Below are 15457 nucleotides of genomic sequence, written 5' to 3' on the forward strand. Positions count from 1 at the left end.
ATAATATTTTCGCATTGGAATTTCTTTTCCACTGCTTCTCAGCTCCCTCATTCACAACATTCAAGGCAATAGAATTTTCAGTTCCAATGCTCAGGTGGGTTCAAAATTAGTTAAAATCCGTTTCAGCCTCCTTAAATATCGGCAGGGTGTATTCTAAGAGGCTGCAGAACCTGTTGGTGCAGGATATTATAGGATGGGACGGACTTCCGCACAAAGAGATCAAGAGAGATTTCTATACACTCACTCCTCCACCGCCTCCCCCTGGCACCCACAGGAATTTGTTATTATTTTAAGAGCTGAGTGAAAGTCAGAATTTCTGATATGTCAACATTTATTTTTGTCTCAGATTAGGACAAAAAGTTGAAATTTTTAATGTTTTTGAGGAACCAAAATTCTGAAATTTTTCAATTCAGAAACATCCAGTGTTTCATTACAACTTTTTTGATTGAAAAGAAACAATCTGACCTTCCTAAAATGGAAATATTTAATTTTGGTTTATTGAACTGACCCAGAATACTAAGTTTTGAATCAGTTCAATATTAAATTGCATTTTTCCATAATGTCATATTGCCTTGTGGGAGTTGTAGTTCAGAAGTCACCTCCTCCCCCCCGCACCCAGCCGTTACAACAAACCCCAGTATATTCATGCGAAAATGAAGGGTTCCTCCTGTTGCCCAGTCATCTAGGTCATCTCCAAGATCTACGGATGCAACTGACTTTTTTTTAACAGATAGCCTTTTTACTACGTTTGAAAATGTAACAAATGCAGGTTGCATAGTCAAATAAGCCCCAAACTTGGAAAATTAAGGCTTCAAAGCCCCCTTGGATTTGCAGAGTTTTTGTATACAGCCATTTTCAAAAGAATCCACCATTTCAGCCATAGAGCAAAAAATGCATTATATTTCACATACTGAAATTATCTTGATAGTCTAGACACTTACACACAATTTGCACAAACGTTTGAGAATTACTTTGCTATCCTCAATACTTTTAAAATGGATTTGACAACACCATTTCATTTGTGTGTGCATGCCAACAACGCATGTTGTAATTGTTAAAACTTCTGACTTTCTTTATAACCTCCCCCAGGAAATTCACCCCTTTCCTCAGGCAATTTCTTCTGCTTAGATTGCTAGAGTACCTGGAAACAGTCCTGGAAGAACGGAGGAAAGAAACAGCATTTGGCCATTCCATTTTGGCACAATAGCCTCGATTCAGCAAAAGACTTAAGCACATGCTTATCTCTCTCAGAAACTATACAAATCCAAAAAGGGTTTGAAGCCTTTATTTTTCCAAGGTTTGGGTACATCATTTCTTTAAGTCAACATATGCAACTCCTTGCTCAAGTGCTTTGCTGAACCAGGGCCTTGTGGCAGGAGGCTCGCTTGTGGGTATTAAGGTTTTAAAATATCTCCTCTTAACTGTCACCAAAACTAAATTTGCTGTCAAATGCATGCATGGGTTCTTTCCCAGTATAGTGCACTACTGCCTCTCTGGAATTACACACGCTCTTGTTGACTGTTTCAGCAATGAACAAACCACAACATTCCAAAGAGGTGGGCGGGAAAAGCCTTTTAAATAACAAAGTACCATTTAAAAAGATGGTAAGTATAGATCTTTCTATAAAAGTGTGTGTCCAATAGAGCCCTACACATTCCCAGTTTTCCTTGTAGCCTCCACTGAAATCCAAGGGTCATCCTTCCATTTGAAAGCTTCCTATGAAACACATCAGCAGTTGTATCTTTGCCTTCGTGATGGCTGCAATATTCTTGAGCCAGCTCATGTACCAATGAGGATTGGAAACCAAGGCCGGGAAAGATGGGATGTCCTGCAAAGCAATGCAGCCAAGCATCAGCAACAAACCACTTGGTGCTTTTACATATTAAACGGCTTCCCTCTAGATCAGTACTTCTCAAACTATCTGATGTGACAGACTGGCAGTTTTTTCTCCCAATGTGCCAGGGACCGGTACCATATTTGTGCCATATTATCATCATTTTTGCATAGGCACGTAGCACATCAGATCAGAAAAACTAACATTCTTCATTGTATTAATTGGAATGGGAGTGTGGCGTACATGAAGAAGTGTTCCCATTTAAATACACTGAAGACTGACTGTAAGGCTGTGCACCTGGGCAGATAGTATAAAATGACTAGATCCAAGAAAATATTATTTGAACATTCATAGTAATATTAATTTATATCAGAAACAATATAATGAATAAAAAAATTGGCAGACTTTTTTATTTTGTTTATTTATCAATATTATAATATGGACTTCTGAAAACATATTTAATATTGTCGACTTATCGACTGATAATTATTCTTGGTGGAATTCCGGTGTGATTTTTAAATTATACTATTATTTCTCTCTTTCTTTCCTGGAAACTCGCTGCAGACCAGCAGCCAATGACTCGCAGACTGGCACCGGTCCACAGACCACCACTTTGAGTAGCACTGCTCTAGATCATGGTATTAGACTTTAGGGCCTGGTTTTTGCAAGCGCACAAGCAATCAGACAGCACGTTTGAGCTTCCAATTAGTAGCTTGCATGTGCAAACACCTTGTGTGCGCAAATTGGACATGCAGTTATGAAAGCTGGAGCTGCTGAAGCTTTTGATTATATGATGAGTTGACAAAAGTAGGTCAGGTGGCTAGATATACCGAGGAAACAATAAGTCCTTCTTTCATTATATCCCTGGATCCATCCCTCTGCTTCTTACAGGCTTTGCAAGGTACCATATGAAAGGCCCGAATCAGTGCCTTGGAAGCCAATAGAAGCCATTTTCCACGCAGCCAACTGACTTTAACTCTTCCCTTAAAAATCACTAATACTCTCTGCTGCTTCCGTTACCTTTAGTATAAATCTGATTATGGCTGAAACAGCGACACACAGGAGGCTGTGGCTGAAGCAGCTTTTACCTATTATTCTTCTCAGTAGTATTTAGGTATTTACTAGCAGCAAAGAGTCTTGTGGCACCTTATAGACTAACAGACGTACAGGAGCATGAGCTTTCGTGGGTGAATACTCACTTTGTCGGATAGATATTTACTGTACGTACTCTGAGTACATTTCCCTTTGGTCATTCGCCCTCTCGCTCTCCCCAACCATCCATGGTGGAATCTGGGTGGGTTTTGGCAGTTTCCTCCTCCGAACAAATCCTATTGTCCTTGTGTCCCCCCTTTTAAAGCCCATCTGTATGTAACATTCCAAATCTGCCCCTACAAGCCTTTGCCCAGAGGCAACTGGTTTTTGCTGTTAACAAGTGAGACATCTCAGTCTGACAGACAGCTGTCAGTTTTGCACCCACGCTGACTAGATGACTCCGGTTGTTCAAATGCTGGATCCAAAGCAGCACAGTATTCGAGTGGAAGCTACCTGGGGAAGCCACAGTTTAGAGTTAGGAATTCCAGACCGGGAGTGCATTGGAAAGACTATATAGGCCAGATATCTAGGGGTGGTTCTCCAGGCACAGGAGGTTGTGAAGCCATTGGGGAAAGCACCCATTAAAACTATAAAGAGTAAAAATACCCAGTCAGGTTACCGTGCAGTGGTGTGTTGCTATGCTCACTGGAAAGCTGAGACATGAGGGGAAGAGCATGTCCATGAGATGCATACTCGTCCTGTGCGGAGTGTGCTGGCTACTCCCTCAGCTACTCAATGGAACTGCACAGGAAGGAGTTTCTTTTTCGCTGTGCTTGATGAAAGTGAAGAGAAAACCAGCTAGAGGACAGAAATCAGAAGGGAGCCACACTAATGTGTGTCAGACCCTTTAGTCTCCAGTGAAACTCTTACAGAATTATTTACACTACCCACCCACATGCAAGGGAGTCAAAGCTGAGCTAGCTTACATGCAGAGAAGCCAGAAGCAGGTAAGAATGCGTAATTTAGAAGCAGCCCCGCCATCTTACAGCTTCTTGGTGTGCACCTCAGATCAGCTTTGATTCCCTTACACATGGGCAGAATAGCTAAGTATTAGGATCACACACCCAGGCCATTTTGGAGCTACTTTTCAATTCCAGCGTAGCCTACAAAGTGGTTTCTTGCGACCTTGCTTCTGTTGAGTCTTTTATCCTGTATGGCATTAATGGTTTATTGTGCCAGGGTATCTAGTTCAGGTTGATTTAAATGAATGTACCCTCTATATCCCCAGACTGTCCCCTATTCCACAGAGATTCTTTTGCCTCCAGCAGATGTAACGCCTTGTGACTTGGATTTCAGGGACGTAATGGCTTGGAGAATGATGGCAGCAAAGGGTTTTATTGTTGAGAACTGAAGACTGGAAAAGACAGGGCAGGCGAACACCACCCCACATGCCATGCCCAGCTGCAACTATGTGAGAGGAGATGACAGTGTGTGCAAGGCATGTGAAAAATTGGGACTGCGTGCTTCCATGGTGTGACACATGGCCAGAAAGGGTTAAGCATCCTGCAGGATAAATGACCCAAATTCAATCTTTAGGGACATATTGGTAGATTGTGTTTTTGTGCATTTACATTTATATTGTTAGAGGTTAACAATGTAATCAAACAGTTCCTGTCTCTATTGTATTCATCTCTCCTTGAAATGTATAGCAAATCATCTGTGAATGGTGGAAAACAGGCAACTGCCTTATGTTAATCCCTGTAGCTAATTACGGGTGATGCTTAGGAAACAGTTTCCATGGTTGCCTATTGTTCACCTAAGGACTCTGAGCTGTCAAAAGACGACCTGGAACTGCATAAAGATGTCTTGGGTCCTGAACCTTTTTATCTCAGATCTGCTTGATGCTTCATGCAGGGGAAGCTTAAGTCATAAAACTATTCTTCAGTCCCATCGGGATCACCCGGAATATGAATATTGGACTATAATCAATGGACTAATTCTGAAAGAACTCTTTGCAACTACAAAGCTCACCACCTCTACTATTAATCTGACCTCAGAACTGTACTCATGTCTGTTTGTATATTTTAACCAATACTGTCTCCCCTTTCTTTTTCAATAAATTTTAGTTTAGTTAATAAGGATTGGCTGTAAGGGGCCATTTGGAAAAGATCTGACATATTTATTAATCTGAGAGGTAGTATGTCCGTTCCTTTGGCATTGGTAGAACTTTCTTATATGATGAACAAGATTTTCAGTAATCCTCATCATATTTGACTTGGGTGTCTGGGTGGAGGCCTGAGACTGGGTTGCTTTAAGGAAACTGTGTTGTTGGCTTCTGGGTGCCCAGTAAGATAGTACAGAAGCTGTTTTGTGCTGGCTTGGTAAATCTAAGTATTGAAATATCCACCAGCTTTGGGGATTGTTTGCCCAATTCTTTGCAGTTAATCCTAACTGAGTAACTTCAGTTAGGCTCCCTGGGACCCCAGTCACACATGGTATCAGAGAAGGGAAGGTGAAAGGTCAGGGATTCTAATTAGAATCCAGACAGGAAGCAAGTGTATTGCAGCCGGAGTGTGGAAGAGTGTGGGGCCCAGAGATAGAGCCATACCAGCACTCTAGCCTTTCCCAGTGAGAGCACTAGAACGTCACCCAACTGCCAAGCACTTCAGTGGCTATCTGCAATCTCATGAGATAATTGCTACAAACTCATTTCTACATCACCATCACCCAGGGGATAGTCAGAAGCTGTCTTCAGTGACTCAAGAAAGAGGAATCACCCACCACATAATTTTAGCATGTTCTCTGTTGAAGGCACTTTAAAGTAGTTTATGAATTGCTCCAGTTACTAGCTCTCTCAGAACATTTTTCTATTTAAAAGTAGAAGAGACCTGACAACTGTATTTAACTCTGTCAAGAAAATGCAGCTAGTCTAAAAAGCCAAGTAACAAGCTTATTCTCCAGCAAAGTTCGCTGTATATTTCTCTTACTGGATTTCACCAGTTTTAAAAAAGAATATGACTTATTAATTTCTCTTTGTGACAGGGAGAAATATAAATTGAACTGGTTCTCATTCTAGATTTGGAATAAATATGCCTATTTTTGTTTTTTTGAAAACCATTCAATTAAATTATGATTTGCTGTAGGAAGCAAAAAGAATGTGAAAGTCAGGGCTAGGTGCCTCCGTGGGGGTGTGCCAGGCATTTGTTGCCCCCTGCTGGAGCCCTGCCATCTTGGCCAACCCCACCCAAAGGTGTCCTTTTGGGGAAAAAGAGCAGTGAGTTTAGACCTCCAAGAGCGGCCTAGAGAGGCCAGCCAGGATCAGCTGTGGGCAGAACTCTGGGAGAACTGGTCTTCCAGCAGATAGAAGGGCTGGGAGGAGACAGAAGTGAATCAGGGCCCACCAGGCAAAGTCAAAAGGGCTGATGCAGCCAGGGGCAGCTCTAGGCATTTTGCCGCCCCAAGCACGGCAGGCAGACTGCCTTCGGCGGCATGCCTGTGGGAGGTCCGCCGAAGCCACGGGACCAGCGGACCCTCCGCAGGCAAGCCGCCGAAGGCAGCCTGTCTGCCGCCCCTGCGGCGACCGGCAGAGCGACCCCCCTTGGCTTGCCGCCTCAAGCACGTGCTTGGTGTGCTGGGGCCTGGAGCCTCCCCTGGGTGCAGTTTCTTCCAAGTCACTTGGACTAAGTGAGCAGTTCTGGGTGAAGCAGGAACAGGAAGGCAACCAAAAAGCCTTGGTCGGGGCCTAGCTCTGAGTGCGCCTTTCTGAGTCAGCGAAAGGCTGCCCGTTTACACTGTGGAATGCAAAACCCAGGTGGTCTTGAGTTGAATACCAATCTGAGTGCTGTAACAGGACAAAGAGCTAGCTTGCGAGATGCTCGGCCGGTGCAGAGGCCTCAAACTTTCTCCTCTGCAGGCTGCTCCTAAGAACTCAGATCTGAAGTCACATGAGAAGGGAACCAAATCCTTTTCCCCCCAAAATATTTTTCCTTTATTTTTGCATAACGTTTGTATTTCCAGCTATACATAGAAAATGCTTAGAAAGATGTTACAAAAATTGTGCAGAGTGGACCAGAGCGGTACAGAACTTCTCACGTTACATCATTTCACGTCCTCCTCTTCGTCCTCCTTAGCTGACATAGGCCCTTGTGCTTGGTACTGCAGTTGAGCTGGTCCCGCATCAATAGGTGGCAATGGCATCCTCATTTTCAGAATCTAAAAAACAAAACCGTCACATTAGAGTACAGACCCAGCATGTAAGGAACAAATCTGTCTGCTGTGGGCATTTTAGGTGCCTTATGGAAGCAGAAGTCAGTCACCCAAGAGAAGAATGACAACGTCCACTGTGGCATCCTGAAAGCTCTCTCAAATACCAGGATATTTTAAAGCTCCTGTATAGAGGGCGGTTAAAGCCCATCTAAGCCATTCAAGCCAAGCCAAGATTCAGGGTGCAACTTTTTCCCGAACTTCTATATCACAATGGCTGGGAGTGTTCCAGTCCCTCAGGAGGTGGCGATGGGGAAAACCAGAGAATGTGTCCAGAACTGGTGTCAGTGGATGGAAGGAGAACACTAGATGGAGATTTCTTATTGTACTAGGGAAGTGAAGGGGAATCTGGTAAGTGCCCCATGCTAAAATGGTTGTGTGTTCTGAGTTATCACCACAGAGATCTCTGTTAACTCAAAGCAGCATGAACTGTGCCCCATACATTATTGCAGCACGATTTGGAAATGGCGCATTTGCATTGGGGAGGCTACCCATGAACAAGGGGCTTCCTGCACCTGCAGGTTTGGCAGCATTGTCTGAACTGGCCCTAGAGAAAAAAGGCCAAGTCCATGGCCCTACGAAGACCTGGACTGCAGAGAAAGGGATAAACCAGGATGACAGAACACCAGGTCTGAACAGCATCCTACAGGCCCTCCTATCTTCACCAGTGCAAGAGGGCAGGTAGGATACAATCGGTTCAGTAGGGCCCTGGGAACCAAGTTCACGGAGCTTTAAAATGTCAGCTTCAAAACAAACTCAAATCATGCACCTCCAGGCAAGCACAGAGCAACACACAAGCAGAGACACCTTTTTTCCTCCTTGTGGTTCCACATATTCTGCATTCGCTACAGTCACAGATCAGCCTTTTTGTGTAGCCCGCAGCGAAGTGCACTGAAGTCCTCCTGTCTACATCACAGAGGCATGCACAGTGGTTATTAGAGCTGCAAGCCCGTTTGGTTTATACAAAGCACAAAGTTTGCCAGGCTCTTTCAGTATAAAATAAGACTGATCACTCTCTAAGACTGTAGGCTCTTCAGAGCAAGTCAAAGATGAAGGAAAAGAGGGAAGGGTGTACCATACCAGCAGAGTGATTCTATTGATGTTTGGTACAGGTCTCGTTGGTTCCCATGGTGTTTTATATTAAATCCAATCTCTCCTTTCACCCTCCCATCACTTCAGCTGCTCTGACCTGCCTGCACATGTATCACTAACCCACTCTGAAAGGTAGTAAAAGCTGCCTTGACTGAGATTGACAGTCATTCTTCCACCTGCTTCTGATCAACGTCAAATTCTGCCTGGACTTGGCTCCACCACAATACTTTAGAACCTGATCTCCTGGAACAGAAGGAGTTATTTATTGGCCTCTGCCCATGAAGCTGTTAATAAAACAAAGCTGATCAAGAAGTAGCCAGTGAGATAATTTCTCACACCAGACCTCATCTACACAGCCTCCAAAATTTCACATCTAAGCTCATCAGGAGTCAGTCTCAAGAGTCTAGGTTGGGAAGTTATTTTAGCTGCCTCAGATCCATTCAGAAGCAACACCACAGAAGCCCCAGAATGGCCAAGGCCCTTGTAGTTCTCGAGAGAGCCATACCACCCTGGCTTCATAATTACAGGCCAAAGCCCAGGTTAAAAAAAGTATATAAAAAAAATCTAAGATTAGAAATAAAAGATTCAATAAATAATAATAAAAAATACTAGAATCAAACACTCTAAGCATCATCTGGTCAGCCTTGTTTGTTCCTTTGTCAGCTCCCCAACCGCACAACAAGATCCACATTCCCTATTGACAATGAAAACATTTGTGTGTATTCACGACTGCCTCCTATGCAGAGAGATTTACTACACAATTCATCACACACGAACTACTCCAGCACCCAGCATCTTCTACAAATGGTACAATAAGTCTAGGACGGAAAAGGGAAGAAGGATGCAGGAAACCTTACAAGTTATTTAAGACTCCGCCGTGAACTATTTAGTTTGTGACCCCTACCTCAAGGCCAATTGCTTCAGGAAAAATACCCAACTGACCTCAGCGGGCCGGAAATGATTCAGGAACTCCACAGGTTTTTGCCATATATATTAGGTCAAAAATGGCATCTGAACCCTGCTGGTCTAGACCTTGAATCTCTGCTTATTTTGAGAAAGAAAAATCACATTGGACTCAAAGCATTGAAAAACTGGGAAATCTGATTAGAACTTTTCATGGGTGACTTGCAAAGATGTTGGAAGGATGGTCACTATTCTATTCAAATACCACCTACGTACACGTGCTATTGGGGGGTTTCATTCCAACTCTGTGGGGTTTTTTTTGTAGGTTTAATACATCCCATTGTTTTCTCCAGTGAGAATATGCACAGGAGAATCTTTACCTTGCCAAGACCAGGAAATTTAAATCTCCAGTTTGAAAACAATCAGCAATTCCACAAATCTGACCCCAGAGGTCTCAGGCTGAGCACCCAGAAAATGAGGAGCACACAATAGCCACCTGTGAAGTTTGGTTTAAGTGACCTGCCCAGCATCACATAGGAACTTTGTGGCAGAGGCAGGGGCAGCTCTAGGGATTTTGCCACCCCAAGCACGGCAGGCAGGCTGCCTTCGGTGGCTTGCCTGCGAGAGGTCCCCGGTCCCGTGAATTCAGCGGCAGCCTGCGGGAGGTCCCCAAAGCCACGGGACGAGCGGACCCTCCGCAGACATGCATCTGAGGAAGTGGGTATTCACCCACGAAAGCTCATGCTCCAAAACGTCTGTTAGTCTATAAGGTGCCACAGGATTCTTTGCTGCCTCTGTGGGGGTGACACATGCAGGGTCTGGTCTTCAGGGAGGAGCTGTGCAAGGATGGAGCATGCTCAATGCAGATGCAGTCTTCCAAGAATTTAGTTGCCAAACTCCAACAAAGCTCTACGGCGCACGTGCAGGCAGATTTTTCAGAGGTTTATAATTTAGCCAGCTGTGGGTAGATTTTCATGGGAGTGACAAATGGCACACTCCGGACACCAAGGGCAAGCACCCTGCAAATGGAGAGCCTCTGCTCCAAATGACGGAGACACTCGAGCATCTCAATGGAAGTGTTGCAAGATTTCCTCCCCCTCCACCAATCTCCTTCTCTGGAATGGCTGAGCTGCTTTATCGGCAACTTTTAAAATACTTCAGTCTTTGGCACACACCCAGTATGGAAAATTTCAGCCTGACCGGTTTAAGTTTGGCAAAATTATAAGGAACTGAAACTAGCGTTCCATAATGGAAAACGTCAGGTAACCTTAACTATAGGCGGCACAGGTAATGACACTTACAATATAGATACAGATACACTCAGTTTCCTTTTCAAAGGCTTAATATAAAACACATGCAGCTAGCTAGAAACATTTGAGATAATACAGACATATTCTCTTGATTTCCCCCACTAGTTATACCGAACTGTTGGGACAGCATTATGCTATCAGAGACAAAGAACGATTTTTGAGAAGCTACAAGTTGCAGGTACAAAGAGCATATCCAATGGCTGGTACCCACTGAGGATTCTTTTGATGTCCTTACAGCCTCAAAGCTGGGCACACGCTAGATTCGGATCCCCTTGTTGACAATGAATAGTACCTAGCTTGATAAGCATTATCATTTATTCCACTGGAATGACTCAGAGCCAGATACTACTCAGCATGAGGAAAGACAGCAGAATTTAGCCCAAAGTTAGGAGCATGAAGGATCTCACCATGGTGACTGTCTGGATATCAAAATAAAGGATATTTTAATGAAACGGTCAAATTCCATCTCCACTGCTCTGCACCCCTCTCACTAGTTAAGAACTGTCACTCAGAAATGTAAATCACAAATCATTTTAAAAGCACCATTGTAAAAAGAGTACATTCAGGAAACAATACTGCTGTGTATGACTCTCACTCAAATTCACTTTTTTCAAAATTTAACACAATTTGTAAACACTGTATTACTGACTCTTCTTAGACACATTATAGATGACTGTATACATATATTCATGCAGCAACTACTTATTCTCTCGTGTGCGTTGTGGGTCTGGAAAAGAGATCCGGAGTAGCCAGAGAACTGCAATACATATTTTAAAAGTAAGAAAAATTGAACTCAAGAGAGTCTCAGCCCTAATGGCTGCCCAGCTCACATACACAGGAAAGCTGAAAAATTGAAATAGATGTACCAAACGTCTGGTCCACAGTTACTTTCCTCCTCTCATCTCTGCAATGCAGTCTGTCAGAGAGAGAGTCTTGCAAGAGTGTGCATGGTGCATACAGTTAATACTTCAGGGCAGATTTTCACCAGTAGATGGTCACATCTACGTTATCACAGGTTGAGTTACAAGGGGAGCCTTGGCATTTCATCGGGGACTTTCACTCAAATTCACTCTTCCCACCATCTGCCTAGCTCTAGCAGCCCAATGGCCCTCCACAGAGTTGCTGGCCTGGTGCTGCAGTTCACTTAAGACAACCAATTGGAACGTCCAGCTGGGTTTACTTCCCAGTCTATGTGCAAAGGAGCACCAGAAAAATTGAGGCAAGAGATGGCAAACAACATGACTGAAGAGGTGTGTGCTATGCCTGTACCGACTCCTTCAGCTCCGTCTCACTTCCACTGTGGCATACCCTGGCACAGTGGCTGTTACAGGCAGCAGCCAAGACCTGGGAAAGGCAGCATTTGCACCTTGAAAGGAACGGACCGCCTGGCTGGGGAGGTGGAGGCCATCTGTTAAGTGCAGTTAGAGAACAATCTGCTTCAAAGTTTTAGGAAAACACTAAGTTTGTCACACAGTTTTCAAGCACAAAATGTTTATTTTTCTTCTTTTCAATATATACAATCTCTTGGGGGTTTTAGTGCCACTGACTCTGTCAGTATACAAGGGGTGGACTATACATCAGGCAATAGCAACAAACTGTAAGATCCAGTGCAAGCTGAAGGAGAAATGATGTGAGAACATATTTTCCATGTTTGCTCAGTAGCATACAGACATGAATCTAAAGGAATAAATTCAAGATACATGTTACAGAGAACAGAAATCTCCTACTACAGTAAGTATTTTGCCCAGGCAGAAGACTCTGCATAATTGTCTATAAAATTCAATTCTAACTTAATTGATGGAATAATATATTTAAAGGGTACAAACAAAATAATTTAGACAGTTAAAATGCTCAAAGTACAACAGAACTATACAATTCACAGCTTGGCAGCACAAGACATCTCCACCCTTCAGCAGGTAATATAAAATATCGTTGCAGTAAAGAATCTAGAGCAGTGTGCCTTCAAATCTGACCATGTAATGTTTTGCTACCAGTGCCAATAATGATTTCCCTTAGTGTGTTCTAGTAAAATGAAACTTACCATCAGTAAATCAGTTTTAGTGGTTACCTTGTGCCTTTTGACTGAGAGGTGAAGATGCAGATTCTATGCACAGTAATGTGGACAAAAAGCAACTATCAAACAGAAGAGGTGTCCTTGCTACCTACAGTGCAAACTTAATTAATATGGAAAAAAATAAATAAAAGATTCAAACAAACCGTGGTCAAACACCAAAACCGAAGGATTCACTGTTCACACAGGAGAAAGGAAAAATAAGAGCTTCCCATTTAATTCCCTTTCAGTGTGAGTACTGTTAGCACTTCAGTGATAACAAATACCATTCCTAACCAATACTGCTGACAGAACTGAAGGGAGAGTACATGCAAGTACTATACTTACATACGTCTTACAGTAACCTGGAGATCGGTTCTCCTATAATCAAGATTTCAGTTAGATTGTTCAGTGATGAAACATGCACGGATTTGTAATTTAACTGAATTAAACAAGCCCACTGGGGGAAATAAAACAATCAATTTGCTGCTGAACTAAAAGAAAGAAGTATTTGCCTGCCTGCTCCCTGTAACAAAAATAAGTTGTCATCTGCAACAAATATACCAACAACGGCATAACGGAAGGAAATGCACAGCCCAAAGCTATTCCCTATACTTATGTACAACGTACCTTCATCGCTCTCGTAAATGCTTCTATTTTAAAATGCATATATTTCACTACTCATTGTACAAATGTAAATGGATTTAAATCAGCATCTCAGTCAAACCAATCTCACTTTGCAAACTTCTGAAAAGCCTTAAAAATTTAAATTCAACCCACTAATTAAAATAAAAGCATTTACAGTAGAAAATGGAACGAAACTAATCAAGAGCGTCAATTGTAACCTTCAGTATTTTTGCAAATAAAAAAATAAAAATTGAAACTCACAAGCAGATTGTAAATAAAACACACCTTTCAAATATTTTTACATCTCTTTCCAGCCGGGACTGAAAAGCTTAAATTCAAGGCACTGTACTCCTGCAAGGGTTAATACAATTTTGTAACCTTCAATTCAAGTATATTAACTTTAAAGATTGCAAGTGTAGAACACAGGAACACAAGAGAATAAAGTGTCTTTAGCAATGAAATTTAAGCAGATATTGCCATAAACAAACAAACTCTCTTTTGTGAAAACATTTCACAGTGATTGCTTGATGCAGTGTATGGCTGTGTGTGCTATTAGGCCTGAACTGGGTGCCAGCAGTAGAACCGTACCTCTTCAAACACATATGGCGTCTATAGGCTCAAAACACTCAGCATTCCAATTTTGAAATCATCATCTATCCATCCAAAGGCAACAAAGCTATGTTATTTTCATGTTATGGCCAGGTGGATTGACAGCAGGCTGCTGCAGAGACACTGGAAACATCTGCAAGCCAGTTTTGCCAAGAGCTGGAAACTGTGCAATGCTCTGAGCTCCTACAATTCCAGGTTGTGCTGTTGTGCCCGACCACTGTACTCCATAAACTGGCGTAGGGAAAACTCCTCCATATTGACAAAGAGGCATCACACAAGGTGTTACTGTGCCAGAAAGGGTAGTACCTGGCATAGGCACTGGCATGGCTGGCGAAACTCCAGGAGTTAATGCGGCTGACATAGGACAAGACACTGGAACAATGCACTTTTTCCCCACGCCCGTTCTTACTGAATTAACCTACAGAAAGACAAATAAAAAAGCAAAGCTATTAAGCTTATCTTCCCCTTACTGACCAATGCATTATATATTCTGAACTATAAAAGTTGTGTAGAATTGGTCATTTTCAGCTCAGCGGTGGCAAGTGATTCAGCTCTTATGTTAGACTCACTCCCTCAAGTGGCAAAGGCTTTGAATGACAGGGTGCACACCAGCACACTCCACTGACCCTTTCTAACAGAACCCCCCTCTGAGCAAGACATAGATGGGAAAGGAATGCAAAGAATAACTTTGCACCAAGTTCCCTGGCCTCTCCACTATTAAACAGCTACCATTAGACTCTTCCGGTAGCCTCCGAAATAGTAAACTTTGCTCTCTCTCAGCCCGTGCAAGAACCAGGTGGGTTCTATTCACCCTCCAACTCTAAGGACAGGGTCGGTTTGGGAAATAAATTAATTTTTGATGTGGGAAAAAATGCAGATGCCTGTATACATAATAGCTGTGTCAACTTCCTAGCCTAAAAGGGGCAGGCAGGCCAGGGTGTGCCACTGAACCAGGGGGAGAACTCAACACAAAGCCACAAAAGCAATTTTTTGTAAAGGCTGATCTGTAAGCTCCCCCAACTCCAGCTGGCACTTATGCCTGCCCGAGGAACAAAACCGGAGCCCAATGTCATGTTAAACTTCCTCAGTTCTCTAAAATCCCAGCACAACTTTTCAAAGGAGGTGGGGTTTAGCCCTTAGCAGTTTACCCTCATTGCTCACTGAAACAACGGTATTTGGAGTTTGCATGGTGTGGTGACAGAAAGGGCTTTCTTTACTGGGAATTATAAGATTAACAATAGAGCAAATATCACAGGAATGACTATGGTGCAAGACCATCTGGTCTCCCTATCAACTCGGTTAGTTTTAATTTCATATAACTTCCTGCAGTGTTTGTGCCAAATCAGCACCTATTCCTGAAACACAAATACCAGTGTTTCTTTTAATTTGGAAATCTCAATATGGAACAGGTCAAATGGATAAGATTGGCTCAAGCGGGGAATTTTTAAGGACAAAAAGTAAGTATGAGTAAGACAAAAGGGTGTGTGTGGGGTGGTGGGTTAGTTTTTTATATTTTATTTTATTTTGGAAGCATCAGGGATGTCATCGAGCAACTTTTTGCTTTTGGGGCTGGAACATCTAGCTGTAAAACAAAACCCTGATTTGTAACCAGTGCAGAAATATTTAATGGATTTCTGTTTGCTTAACTTAATCTCAAGTGAAGTTTGAGTCTGAGTGTGTGTTATCAATGTATTAAAATATATATGACACCTGTATGGTGGGTTTTAAAACCAGCGA

The 15457-nt window shown here is 42.8% G+C and overlaps 1 protein-coding gene across 8 annotated transcripts in view; it reads right to left on the bottom strand.

Moving 5' to 3' along the window:
- Window positions 1–964: 964 nt before the first annotated feature.
- WNK2 (WNK lysine deficient protein kinase 2) overlaps window positions 965–15457 on the bottom strand; it is a 189560-nt gene continuing 175067 nt past the window's right edge. For 6 of the 8 annotated variants that reach the window (XM_030568136.1, XM_030568135.1, XM_030568134.1 and 3 more), the window contains one exon: window positions 11937–14138. In XM_030568136.1, coding sequence (XP_030423996.1) covers window positions 13788–14138 — 351 coding nt within the window. In that variant the 3' untranslated portion in view covers window positions 11937–13787. Of the gene's footprint in view, window positions 1829–6952; window positions 7079–11936; window positions 14139–15457 lie in introns of those variants that run through there. The other 2 variants (XM_030568138.1, XM_030568137.1) reach the window with 2 other exon arrangements.

Source organism: Gopherus evgoodei, chromosome 7 (genome assembly GCF_007399415.2).
Source record: "Gopherus evgoodei ecotype Sinaloan lineage chromosome 7, rGopEvg1_v1.p, whole genome shotgun sequence".
Taxonomy (NCBI): Eukaryota; Metazoa; Chordata; order Testudines; family Testudinidae; genus Gopherus; species Gopherus evgoodei.